Below are 12,957 nucleotides of genomic sequence, written 5' to 3'. Positions count from 1 at the left end.
TGTGTGCTCTTCCTCTCTTTAGCACAGTTAATGGCAGCAAAGCTACCCAGAGTGTGTTAAAGGAGCATAAGGAAGAGGAAATGCAGTATTTGGCTATGCTGCCCAGGTGGTGTTGGGTGGGACCTGGCGCTGGCTGGAAATTGTGTGGCAGATGTGGGGCTGAAAGGGCAAACGTGTGACAAGCACAGCCGGGTTGTGGTTCTGTGGCAGACCCTGCATCCTGCACTGCTGCCATGCAAGCTGTCACAAGGAAAGAAAGGTGTGCTCCAGCTGTGAGATGGAGCTGAGGGCTACCCCAGAGGTGACCTGGAACAGCTTCCAAACTCTCAGCATCTCCCGGGATGACAAAGAAGAAAAGAGATGCTCTAGCGGAATGCAATTCTTTGATTTACAGCCCTGAAATACAACAGACATCCAGAGCTGATTTGGATGGATCACCAAAACTTTATACTGTCAAAGAAGGCTTTCTGCAGCCTGAGTTTGTGATTAAAAGGATGAAGTTGTAATCAAAATGATAGCTGGGTTCCCACCTGGCTGGTGTCCCAAGTTCTTTGTGGGGGGTTAAAAAAAGAAAAAAAAAAGACTTTGTCAAACTGGTGCCCATCTGTCCAAGGCATTTGTGGTTTGAGGGGTTTTGTGCAGTTTTTTGTGTTTCTGTTTTGGGGGTTTTTTTAACTCTCAGAGTTGATGTGGATTACGTGACATAGCCTATGATGAAATGGATTGTTCCTGAAATCCAGTGCTAGTATTCAGTTCATGACTTACTCTGAACTTTGCCTTGGGCCATTAACTAACAAAAACAAGCTATAAGCTCTTAATTACTTCTTCCTTGGAATATATTCCTGGAAGGTCCTTTCAGGTTTTGCATTACTGCTGTATTTTTAGCTGAAGAGCTCCAACCATGACTACCCTGCGTTGTCTCACATGATTGTAGTTGCTGAATTGAGTTGTATGGACTGCTCTTGCTGATAGAGCTCACCTAAAAACTGTCTTGGTAGGTGACACAGCCCCAGGTGTGCAAGCCCTGACCACTTGTGTACATCGTGAAGACCCTGAGGGACAGCAGGATGCTTGTATGGGGAGCCTTTTACTGTAGAGCAGTGGCTGTGTCTAAACTGCTGCATAGGAGCAGCATATCTGCAGGTTTTACATTTTTGGGGTTCTCCTCCCTGCTGTGCTGACCCACTGGGGAGCAAGCTGCAGCTTGGGAGGCTGCTCCTGCCTGCCTGCAGCGTGAACATGCCAGTTCCCACTGGCTCTGGGGCTGGGGTTAGCAAACATCACTCATCCCTTCCAAAGAACTGGGTCTGAGCAGAACAGTCCTATGCGGGTGGAAAGGGAAACAGAAGGATCGTGACTTGGTTAAGGTCATGTGGAATAGGACATAGGGTTTCCTGGATCCCTACACAGAGCATTGTTCACTCTATGCATATCTCTTAAAGGCTTTTCTTGTGTTTGCAGGATGGAAAGGGTGGAGAGGAGAGGGGTGAAAGGGTGGGGACCAGTCCCACAGGGCACAGCAGGCTGAGCCGGCAAACTGCCAGCGACTGCAGGGCCACACAGATGGGCTCCTAACTTCAAAGTTCATCAGAGCATTTGGAACAGGAAATCTGATTGCTCGAGTTCACTTTCGGTGAGAGCTTGCAGCAACACAGCTGTGCTTTCACCTCGCTCCCAAAGGGCGGGTGGCCACAAGCTGCATCTGTTATCCCATAAGGAATGTCTGGTTGAGAAAGACCTTGGCTGCCAAAGTCCCACACCTCCAACAGCCACATCTTGCTTTCCAAGGCAAATCTTGAACATCCAGAGAAGGTCCCAAGAGTTAAAGCTGTGGTATCTACCAGCTGTCAGGATGACACAGGCAGGCAGGGTTGTGGTGGGTCAGCCAGGAGTCCTCTACCCTTGTGCTCGTGCTGTGAGCTGGTTGTGTCTGTGCCTGATAGCAGAGTGTTTGGTATGAATAGACCCTTCATGCAGGCACAAAGACAAACTTGAAGTGTCCAAGTCTTCTGGGTTTTGGGAGGTGTCCCTGCACACAGGCGCCTGACCACCTCTCCATGGTGCTTCTGGTTGCAGACAAGAAGACAAGGACATGGTGTGGTGAAATGCACCAGCTCTGTGCTGCCTTGGTGTCCTGCAGCAGGCAGTCCCTGCCTTTCTCGTGCACTTTTTCCTGCTGTGGTTACTTGGGGACAGCTCCACCAGACAGGCCCAGAAACACGTGGACATTTATGAGTGCCTGTTGCCAGAAAGGAAGCCTGTGGTGGGCCTGCCATGGGCTGCCTTGGCACGGTGTGCAGCACTTACGTAGGCAGCTGTCTTCTGCTGTCTGGACTTGCAATTGTCCACTCCAAATCTGTCAGATCCCAAGTGGGGAAAGAAGCTGATGGGAGCTGTTTCCCACCCCCAGGAAGAGAGATACGTGCAGGATCTGGGAGGGAAGCTGTCAAACCAAGCTCTCTGCATATGACTTGCAACCTTAAATCTCATTGGGACCTTTGGTCTCATAATCATGGCCTAAGCCAGGGACTGTGCAAAATTTTTTTTGGAACATAAGAGGAAAAGGTGTTTTACGTGACTGAATGCATCGTTTTGTAAATATACTTAATTCATGTAAAGCCCCTTTATCAGCTAATATCTGGCTGCTAATGTTGACACTCTTGTTTGATGTAAATAGAAAAGTACACGTCTTGACCCTTAGTAAAGGGCGTGGATAAGCGGTTCCTTTATCTGAGGTGAAAAGATAAATACACATCCAACAGAAATAACACTGTGCAATCTGCCCTATTGCATGTATCTCTCTCTGCAGAGATAATGCAGGGTTGGAACTCATCAGAACCAGATCTTTGGCATAAAGCATCTCCCACAAGTCTGGCTGCAATGAGCAGTGTGTAGATTTGAAAAATGTGTGCTGGCTTCAGGCTTGCTGAATGTTACTGTTGTGACTAACTGGCAACTACAGCAGAATATGCGGAAATATTTTCTGGAGGAGACCAGGAATTTAGCTGGACTCAAAGCTTATGGGAGAATTCTTTTCCAGCTTGGATACCTCATCAAAATGAAGGGTGGAACTTCAGTTTTAGAAAGTAATTGAGCCTTAGAATTGTTCGTGTCTAAGCTTTATGTGAGCTTGATAGAATTTGATGAGGTTCTCCTGGGTGGGAATATGGGTGTTGCAAATGGCTGTTGGATGCTTTGACTGTGTTCTCCAGAGCTCTTATACTGAGCATTTGGGTGAAAGATTAAACCTTTTGTTAGGGAAACCAGCCCACAGACTATTCCAGCCCTCTGCCCCGTTTCTGGGGAAGTGTGCATTGGAGGATCTTGAATCACAGCAGGCTGAACTCCAAAGATCTGGAGAGGATGGGCAGTGGCAGAGTGAACAGAGGGCTGGGAGGGCAATGCCCCTTGTTCTTCTCAGATTAAATCAGCAAGGATGAACTTCAGCATGTCTTGTCACTGGGAGTAAGTGAAATCAGCTGATCTCATTTGGTTGGGAAAAAGTTAAAACAGCCAGTTTGCTCCTAGAAGCTTTAAACAAAAATCAAAACACCACTTTTCTACAGACAATTCACACATGCTCAACTTTGTGGCTTCAGCAGAAGCACCAGTGTGAGAGTTCCCATGAACTCTGGCTAACCTCTGAGATTTATTGATAAATGAAAAAAATAAGGGACCAGCACTGAAATCGTTCCTTGCTAAGGCATTACTCTCTATCAGGGCTGGGTTCAGGATGTTTACTGCTTCTAGAGATGTTAAGGAAAATTGACTCTGAACAGTTTAAAAGACCAATATTGAGAAATCTGTAATTTTTGTTCTGAACTGCCAGCGCAGTCATAGTCTGTGCCTTAATACAGGAAGCAGGATTGAGTTGTGCATCTTAGTTAACAGGGAAATACTTTTTGAGCAAAGGTGAATCACAGCCCACAAAACAAAAGGACTTGCTGTTTTCTTTCCCATAAATACTGGTTTTTCCAAACTTTTTTGGGGGGGCTTTAGTATTCACATTTATAGTGGTAAGTGAGAGCAGCAGTTTTACATACAGTGGAAATAGCTGTGGCAGCAAAATGACCAATATCTGTTACACAGAGGGACAATCTGACCAGGAGTTACACTTTGACACCAGGACTGAATGCCAAGCCTTTCCCTCTCCTTATTCTGATGGATATTCAAGTGCAGTGTTAGCCTAGTACTGATTGATTAGTTTTTCAGTGAAGCAGCAGGTTTCCATGCTTCACTACAGTTGTGAAAATCAGTGTTAGTCTTTGGTTCTTTGCAGAATCTGCAGCAGTCCTGTTTTCCATGGGCTGGTGCCTGGTGTGGTGTCCAGCTACCAGTGTGCTTGTCTCAGCCTAACTCTGGGGTGCAGACAGGGCGGCTGTGATTTGGGGAAGGCCCTCTCATTGCCAAGGCATTCTGTGGAAATGGGAACATTTGCAGACAGTGGCTCCAAGAGAGCAGCTGTGGCTGTGCAGAGGGAATTTGCTGACCAGCGTTGGGATGGATGCTGACCCAACACCAGCATCCTTTGGGCTGGCACTGGTCACTGCCCATCCACACTCGCCCACTGAGGCCGGTGTGGCCGGGGGAGAATGTGCCCTATTTGTCTTCCTCATAAGGACTGTGTTGATAGGTAAATCCTATCATTCTACTTCATGAGCAAATGCTTTGCAATCCCAGGAGTGCTTCTGTGGAAAGAGGACACCTTTAAATGTACAAAAACTCAGCAGGATTTAGTGTTTTTCTAAAAGGAAACATGACTGTGACATATTGCCTGAGAATGAGGAATCATTTTTCTTCGATGCAAAATTGCTTAATCTTAGAAATAATATTTGTGTGCACTTTTGTGCAGATAGAACCTGGGTTTTAAAATTACATCAACCCAGCTTTTAATTTTGTGAGTGTAAATTGCACCTGCAAATCATTTTGTCTGCAAACTGCAGCATTTCATATTTGATTTCCTGATTTCCAGTGGCATCCTTAACTGGTGTCAGTTAGTTATTTTGATATACAGCTTTGCAGGCACAACTATTTCGGGAACAAAATTGCGGTCTCAAAGCTTCAAACCCATTTCTGAACATCTGATGGAAGTGAGCAGCTAGGATGTACAGCAAACCCACTGTATATTCAAATCTTTTGATACTATCTTCCAGTGTGAGGTCAGTGCTGGTTATCATGGTGAAAGGCTTCATCTGTGGTATCTGTTGAGTAGCTTGACCTAACCAAAGCAAGAAACTGCAGCTGACAGCAAGATTCATGGTTGTGTTCGTGATGGGTGTTCTTGTGAATCACATTTTGTCAGTCTCAGTAGCAAGTTTGCTCTTTAAATAGCTTTATTTGCTATTACCTCCCTTCACCTAGCTGTGTTTTCAAAACCAAACCTATTACCTAGTCTGAAGTGACAGTTGTCTGTTGTTAAAGTGGGGTGTGGGTATTTCATAATGAACTGTGTACATGTGTAGCACCCACACAGTCAGAGTCCTGGGTTAGTTCTTCTCCACCACCACAGAAGATTACATTTTTAAATTCAAAGCTTTTGCAAGATTTTGAGGAAGTAGCTGAGATACTAGCTGAGTAGTAGCTGAGATGTAGTTAAGTCAGCTGAAGTAAGAATTATAAAAACTAAGCATTTTGAAGTAAAAGCATTAAAAAATAAATTAAAAAAAAAAAAAAAAGGACAAAAACTTGCATTAAACTTTAGTTTCTTGGCAGCCACTAGAGGTTGCCAGATGGACATACTGGAACCCAGAGTTTTGTCTTTACCCTGAGGTGTGTCAAGGTGGGGACAGAGCCAATTTCCCAATGCCTTCCAGATTCCCCTGCACACCTCAGGCAGGACAGGAACGTGGCTCTTGTTCAGGCATTCTGAGACTGTGCTGAGATGTCCTGGAAGAGGAGGCTTGAGGTCTGGCATCGCCTGTTGATGGAGACCTGTGATCTTGTGCTGAGAACAGAGGTCTCCCAGCACTGCTGCTTCCTTTGTGCTGAAAGGAAATTGAACTCTGTAGAGGTAACTGTTAAATTCAGAGCACAGTAAGGGTGTGGCTCTGGTAACACATCACCAACCTTCACCTTGGTGGTTTTGTGTCGCTGAAAGGTTGTTTGGTACGTAAAATCACAGAATAGTCTGGGTTGGAAGGGATCCTGTCAAGGTCCCCTAGTCCAGCCCCTTGCAAGGAGCAGGGACACCTCAAAGTAGAACACTGCCTTGAACATGACTGAAAGCAATTAGTTAAACCTGGTTGTTATAGGCCTAATTTGTTAATGGATTCATAGTTTGCCTACATGTTTTATATAGTGTCTTCTGTTATTTTAACAGGGTCGCCATGTTAAGACTGGGCAACTGGCAGCAATCAAAGTGATGAATGTTACTGAGGTGAGTGCAAATCCAAAAATAATAAGGTCATTGTTGAGCAGCAAGGAAAAATAAATAATCAGATCATGAGAAGGTGGACAGCTCATGAAAGAAGATCCACTGGTGTAAGTCATGGTTCCTGAGCACCAATTTGTGTTTTATAAAGTACTGAGTGGTGTTAACACACCATATTTCTTAAGTGTGGCTGCCCAATGGTGACAAAGCAGTAAGGGAGTACGTTGCCATGTATTTTGGTGTTCAATAATATCGAAGACAAGAAGTCCCTTCCTGCTTATTTCTAGTTGATTGTCTGCTTTCAGAGATAGCAATTAAAAGATTTCCTGTATCTCTGCACTGCCTCTGCTGTGTTTCATCACATCCTATCTTCTCACATGCCAGCTGTTCCTCAGAGCAGTGCCCTGACAGCCAGCAAGCAGGATCATGTTAGAAATGCCTACGCAGTGCTTTTTTATTGTGATTTGACAGATGAGGGAAGGAGACAGTTTAATTGGCACTGTCCCTATTCACATTTATAAATGGGTGTCAGTGCTGAGACAGGGTGTTGAGAAAGTTGCTAAATATTGGGCTTTGTCTCTTCTTTTAAGGGCACAGCCAGTAGTGGAGCAGCTTGCTTCCTTGAGACCACATTAGCCTGAGCCCCAGGAAGGCTGGGGAGACTCTCTGCTTCTTCTTCCTCTTGACTCTCCTGGAAGTCTGGTTTAGCAGCATCCAGTAATGCCTACTGTTGCAGTGTGATTTCGTGGTTTACCCCCGAACCCCGGGTTTCTCCCCTGAAGATTTCCTCCCAGGTGTCTCAATCACTCCTTTCCCCACCCTGACCCGTGCCAGCACTGTTACTCCTGGAATTCCAGAAGGGCATGGAGTGATTGAGTAGATTCCAAAGATGCCCTCTACCCCCGGGGGCATTGGGCCATCCAGGTGTCCTTTGTCCCCTGAGACCTCCTCTCCTGTACCTGGCTGGTGGCTCCCGACCCCTTCCCCCGCGCTCCCCCGGTAAAAGGGAGAGGAACCGCGCGGTCCGGGAGTTCTGCTGGAGCAGTTGCTGGGTTCAGATACCTGCGGGCCAGAATAAAAACTCTGGATTAAAACCCTCCATCAGAACCGACTCCTTTCCTTCATTATCGCCTTAAAACCTTCTGCGGCAGAGGGAAACCTGAGGGAAGGAAACCTGAGGCACGAACCCCCTGTGAGGGAAGCTCCATCCCACAGCCACCGGAGCTCCGGCATGCCCGGACTTGTCTCAATGTGCCCAGCTGCAAAAAGTGTCCATCCAGCTTGCCAAAACTGTCTCTGGGGTGAAACACCACAGCTGCTGCTATTTGGTTCAGCAGCAGAGGCCAGACCAGCCAAGGCACGTCCCATCCTCAATATTGGTAATACCAATAGCCTACTTACTTGGAAACAAAATTTAAATGGTCCTGCTTTAGGAATCACCTTACTAGACTTGCAGGATTCTGAGAACAAAATGAAGCTGTTTAGGTCAGATTTGCTGCAGATGACAGAGTCAGCATCATGCTGGGGAATCTGTCCTGTTGTTTGAGGGGCAGTGATAGCAGGGCATGCTGTTTTCACGTGGACATCCTTCATGGGAAGGTGAGGAACATGTTTGTGAAACTGCCCAAAAGGGTTTTCCCTGGTGCTCTTCCCTCACTAAACTGTGAACAATTCCAGCTCAACTGTGCTCAAGTGTTCTTGCTTTCTGGTCTTGGCACAGGGTGAGTGCAGGGCTTTCTGCTCTTATTTCCACTTTCCTAATGCAGAGTTGGCTGTATTCCTGCTGCTAGGGCACAGGCTGGTGTGTCTGGATGCAGTCCCTTCTGCTACTTCAGGCACTTTTGTTCACCAAAATATTCTGATTCTCTCACCAAATCTACTGGTTTCTTTTTCCAGTAAGAAGTAATTTCATCAGAAATTGCCTGCCGAGCTCCAGCTGTGATTGTTCAGATCTGGGGCACTCCAAGAGCTTAGCAAATCTGCCCTTTGCTGTCATGAGCTGCAGCCCCAGGCTGGTTCCTTAAGAGCAGCAGCAGGATGCTGTGGTCATTGTGGGATCCTCTGGACATCTGTCAGGAAGTGCTGCTGTATTGAGTTGCACGGGGGTGGGGGGAGCCCTTTGAAATGGTTAAAGGGGAGCTGATGGCAACGTGTGCTCATGTGCCTCTCCACGCAGGCTCTGCTTCCTGTTTTTTGCCAGAGCCAGACAAGCAGAGTGCTTGCAGAGAGACTGGATTCTTGCTGCTTGTCTCTTCAGCTGTCGGTGCAGGTGATCAGAGAGCTCTTCTCCAGCCCATCATTCTCCATCTGTCTTTGCTTTCATTCTTTCTAGAGAGCAAAATAACATTTAAATGTGAAACTTGTTGTTAGACCTGCCCGGTACTAAGGGGTCCCTTGGTGCAGCATTTGTCAGCCGATGGTGTCGTTTCCAGCTGTGGTCAGAGGAGTGTGTTCTCTAGTTCTAATGCCATTGCACATAGGCCCACATCTTCAAAAAGAGCCTTTGATCATGAACCTGTCATCTCTGTGCACGCAGCCATCTGTGCCCAGGAGTGTGTTGGTTTGTGAAAGCAAACAGCTTTTTGCACCTGCACGTCTGTGAGCCTGCTTCCTTTCCTTGAGCAGCATTATTTATGAGCAGTCCCCTGAGACACGGGGCTGCTGGTAATGCTGGCAAGAGGGGTGGGGGAAAGTGGAAATTCTGAGTGTGGGCGTGCAGTGAGAAGCTGATGGTGCTTTTGTCCCTTGTCACTGTGCTTGAAGGATGTACCTGGCACTGGGGCTTAGCAAGTCTGGGTTCAGCTCCTGGACGAGCCTCATGGCATGGCCCATGGGGCACAGTCACTCACATTTACCCTTCTGCCTTGCTTTTCCATGGCATAGAGTATTTTTTCCCAAACTGATGGAGGCAGTGGGAAGCCAGAGTGCATTTGTCTGTGAAATGCCCAGCTGCTGCCCTGCCTGCCCTTTGCCTTACAGCCTGACCAGCACCTGAAGCTCAGCCTGCTGTCTGCTCCAAGCAATGTCTCCCCAAGGCATTCAGCTGTGCTGGGCAGTGTCACTTGGGCCCTGCAGGCCAGGATGGGCAAGGGAAGGAGAAACAGGGGCAGGGAGAGATCAGGTTCTGGCCTTCAGGGAAAATAAAGGCACAAGAGAAAGCAGGAATTGCATCTTGCTGGTTCTAGGGAAGGAGCATTACCCATGTGGAGCTCCTCTTGCTCTTGCCAGTGGGTGTGGAAGAGCCTGTGGGGTATCCAGGTTGTGTTCATGGACGGCCATGTGCTTGGTTTTGTTTTAAAAACATGTTGGTCAGATTGCAGAGGAATAGAAAGTACTTGGATAAGAGCTTTGCCAGCATGGTTCCAGCATCCAGGAAAATAATTGGATAAAGGAAGAAGAGCTGAAAAAGAGGCAGGAGCTATGAGGAAGTGGTTGGGATCTGCCAGCTCTCCCAGGGGAGCTTTGTGAAAGCCACAGGCTGATGCTGAGGGAGCTGGGCTCCACCAGGGCAAATTCATGCTGATGGGCAGAGTTAAAAAAACCCAAACCCTTAACATCTGTACGTATTGTAAGTAATTTGCAGAAGGCCTTTACCAAAGATGAATGTTGCCCCTCCACACATTTGCAGAAGGAGTGGGCAGAATGCAGGAGGGACAGCAGAGGAAGAAAGGAGTCCTCCCTGTTTGTTCCTCTTTCTGCCTTTCTTCCCTAAAGATCCAAAAGCTTGTGTAGATGGCAGAACCCTTGTGGTCAGGTCCAGGATGACAGTTCCCATGTCCTGATCCTCTGCCTCCTCCTTACCTGCTTGTGTCCACCCTTTCACTCCTCCTGTCTGGAGTTCCAAAGGGAGCAGAGCCTTGTATCCCTCAGGCACAAGCTCTCACCTCCCTCTGTGCTTTGTGCAGAGAATCCTGCCCTGGAGGATTTCCTGCACCCTGTCTGCAGCCAGCTCTGGGCTCCCCTTCAGCCTCAATAATTCAATCATACAGCGTCCAGGGCCCTATCAAGCCAAGGATTAAGGGTCCTCCTTTCTCCTTAACTACAAACAAAAGATAAATGAACTATTTAGTATAATGTGTGCAGCTTGAGAGCCTGTGTTCTACAAAGATTACTAGGAAACTTGAAATAGCTCCTTTAGCTTCAACTGGAGTTATTTTACGTCTCTGAAGGCTTAGTACAGTTAGCCTTTGGTCTGGTAATGTGTCTCCTGTGTGTTGATGTACTGGGAAAAACTTACTGGTCCCTTCTGTTGGGAATGATTTTTATGTGGTCAGGTTTAATAAGACATATCATATGCATGTTCTTGAGGGAATTTGGCTTTAGCCTGTCAAGCTTTAATGTGTTGCTCCAGGTAAAAAGGTCAATGTGACTGGCTTTGTAAGCAGGCCATTATGGTGGTTAAAGGAATGGTTCAATGGCAAAACTACTGGAAAATAGAGGAAAAACACAGAAAAATGTCCTTTGGGGCTGAGTTGTTCGTGCTGCCTCTTGTTTCTTTCTTTTTTTTTTTTTTTTCCCTTCAGCTACTAACTGCTGACTGGGATGTTTTGGAACAAGGTAAATTAGTTTTCAAGTTTGTCCTACTCCTTTTAACTGATATGAGGATACCTTGCAGCACCACTCATTTCCTGTTAAAGTGAGTGAAGTGGTAAAACCTGGGTGTGTTTCACTGGGTGTTGTGCACCATAGCCAACCAGCTCTGAGGGGGCCTTTCCAAATCAGGCAGTTCTCCCTGAAAAAGGACATTTCCTTCTAACATAATTATTAAAACTTGTGCTTCCAGTAGTTGTTATATTGTGCACAATGCTGTATGGGCAGAGGAGAAGGTCTGCCCTGGCGAGACTGAAACAGAGACAAGGGAAAACAGGCAGCTGGTGCCTGGAAGATGATGTTTGGGGTGTGCTAGCCCCCAGCATGCCAGGGGCTTTATGGATGGCTTGGTGTTGGGTGGGGGAGAAAGCCCATGCTCCAGACAGGGCAGCCTCACAGCTGTAAGGAAGGAGCAGATCATAACCCTGGCTTACACTGGAGTTTGATTTGTGGCAAGTCACCTCCTTCTTGGCTTTGGTTTCCTCCCAGCAGGACCCTCCACAGGACCGGGCAGACAAATTGTCTGATGTGTGCACTCAGTGCTTTTCCAAGTATTTAAGTAATGGAGTGTTAGGAACAATTTTATTTTTGTTTGAATCTGGTTAGTTTCTCTGAGACTAAATTACTGCATGTAGAAGCCATAAATGGGGGAATAATAGGTCCTGTCTAAGCTCTCTTAGGAGACAATGTCCCATTTTTATGCCTGAGTGGGGACATTTTTGATTCTTTAGGTCAAACCCTAGCAATTCATTGGTTTAGACCCATAGATCAGGGTGATTCAGTTGTCAGTTTAAGAGCCATCTATCAGCTGCAGTCTCATAATCCCAGGGTAACTGGTCCCAGCCTCCTGGTCCAAGCAGGGTCAGCCATGGGATCAGACCAGGTTGCTCATGGTGTCCAGGACTGAGGTTGCTTTGCAGCCCTGGGGCTCCCCTAAGGAGCCTCCTGATCTCTTTTTTGTTACAGAATGAAGAGGAGGAAATCAAGCTGGAGATAAACATGCTAAAGAAGTACTCCCATCACCGGAATATTGCTACATATTACGGGGCTTTTGTAAAGAAAAGTCCTGCAGGCCAAGACGATCAGCTCTGGGTGAGTGTTCAGTGTAGTTTCTGCTCATCAGATTTACAGCTCCTTCTTTCGAGTTCCAGCATGCTTGGCTTGGACTGTGTCTCAGTGAAGCTCTGAAGTCATTGTTCTGAAGAATAACATATAAAAGAGAGAAATTACTCCTCCCTAGACGTCTTCCATCCCTATGATTTCCTTTGAGGATGGGCATAAAGTATATTATGATTCTTGTGACTGCTGCTGTCATTCTGATTTGTTGCTTGAACTGCTTTTTTTTTTTCCAAATTAAATTCTTCTTTAATTTTTTTTACTGAAGTGAAAGAGCTTGTCTTTTTTGCCTTCTCTTGTTCTTGTTGCTTTCCTCTCATTTTTTCAGATGGAAAATGAAAAAAAAGGAAGCAGAGGAATTGGCAATAAAGAAAAGAAGAATAATGAATCCTCCAATTTTTTGGCTGCAAGATTTTTGAAGCTCTGCAGCAAAATGAGAAATTTCAAATTTTTTGAAAATTCCCATGTTTTTCAGTGCTGTTAACTCTTGCCTTTCCAGTTTTGTATATACTAAAAGAAACGCCCAGAAAACTTATCTAAAACCTGCAACAGGAGAGGAGCACTAGTGAGGTTTTTTATTTATTTAGCAGCATGTGTGATTCAGGAAATGAGATTTTAAGTCACTTGGCATCCGAGGAGGCTGCATGTGGTTTGCCATGGCTGGGCTGTGCTGGAAGTGGGTGTTTGCAGGTGTTCTCCCTGCTGGCCCTGGCAGAGCTGTGTAAAGGTGCCCTGTGTGTGTTTGTCTCCTGCAGCTGGTGATGGAGTACTGCGGTGCAGGCTCTGTCACCGACTTGGTAAAGAAGACAAAAGGGAACTGTTTCAAGGAAGACTGGATTGCTTACATCTGCAGAGAGGTTCTCAGGGTGAGTCCTGCCAGC

General features: G+C 46.5%; 1 protein-coding gene across 5 annotated transcripts in view; it reads left to right on the top strand.

Moving 5' to 3' along the window:
• Window positions 1–12,957, top strand: part of NRK (Nik related kinase) — a 100,988-nt gene that overhangs the window by 33,003 nt on the left and 55,028 nt on the right. For all 5 annotated transcript variants that reach the window (XR_003960397.4, XR_005980378.2, XM_072929105.1 and 2 more), the window contains exons 3-5: window positions 6,320–6,376; window positions 11,927–12,052; window positions 12,832–12,942. Coding sequence is in view for 3 of the 5 variants with exons in the window: in XM_030272562.4 (XP_030128422.4) it covers window positions 6,320–6,376; window positions 11,927–12,052; window positions 12,832–12,942 (294 nt within the window). In the remaining 2 variants the exon portion in view is untranslated. The remainder of the gene's footprint in view (window positions 1–6,319; window positions 6,377–11,926; window positions 12,053–12,831; window positions 12,943–12,957) is intronic.

The sequence above is a fragment of the Taeniopygia guttata genome, chromosome 4A (genome assembly GCF_048771995.1).
Source record: "Taeniopygia guttata chromosome 4A, bTaeGut7.mat, whole genome shotgun sequence".
Lineage (NCBI taxonomy): Eukaryota > Metazoa > Chordata > Aves > Passeriformes > Estrildidae > Taeniopygia > Taeniopygia guttata.
Note: the sequence above shows the minus strand (reverse complement) of the source record. Positions and strands in the feature narration are given on the sequence as shown.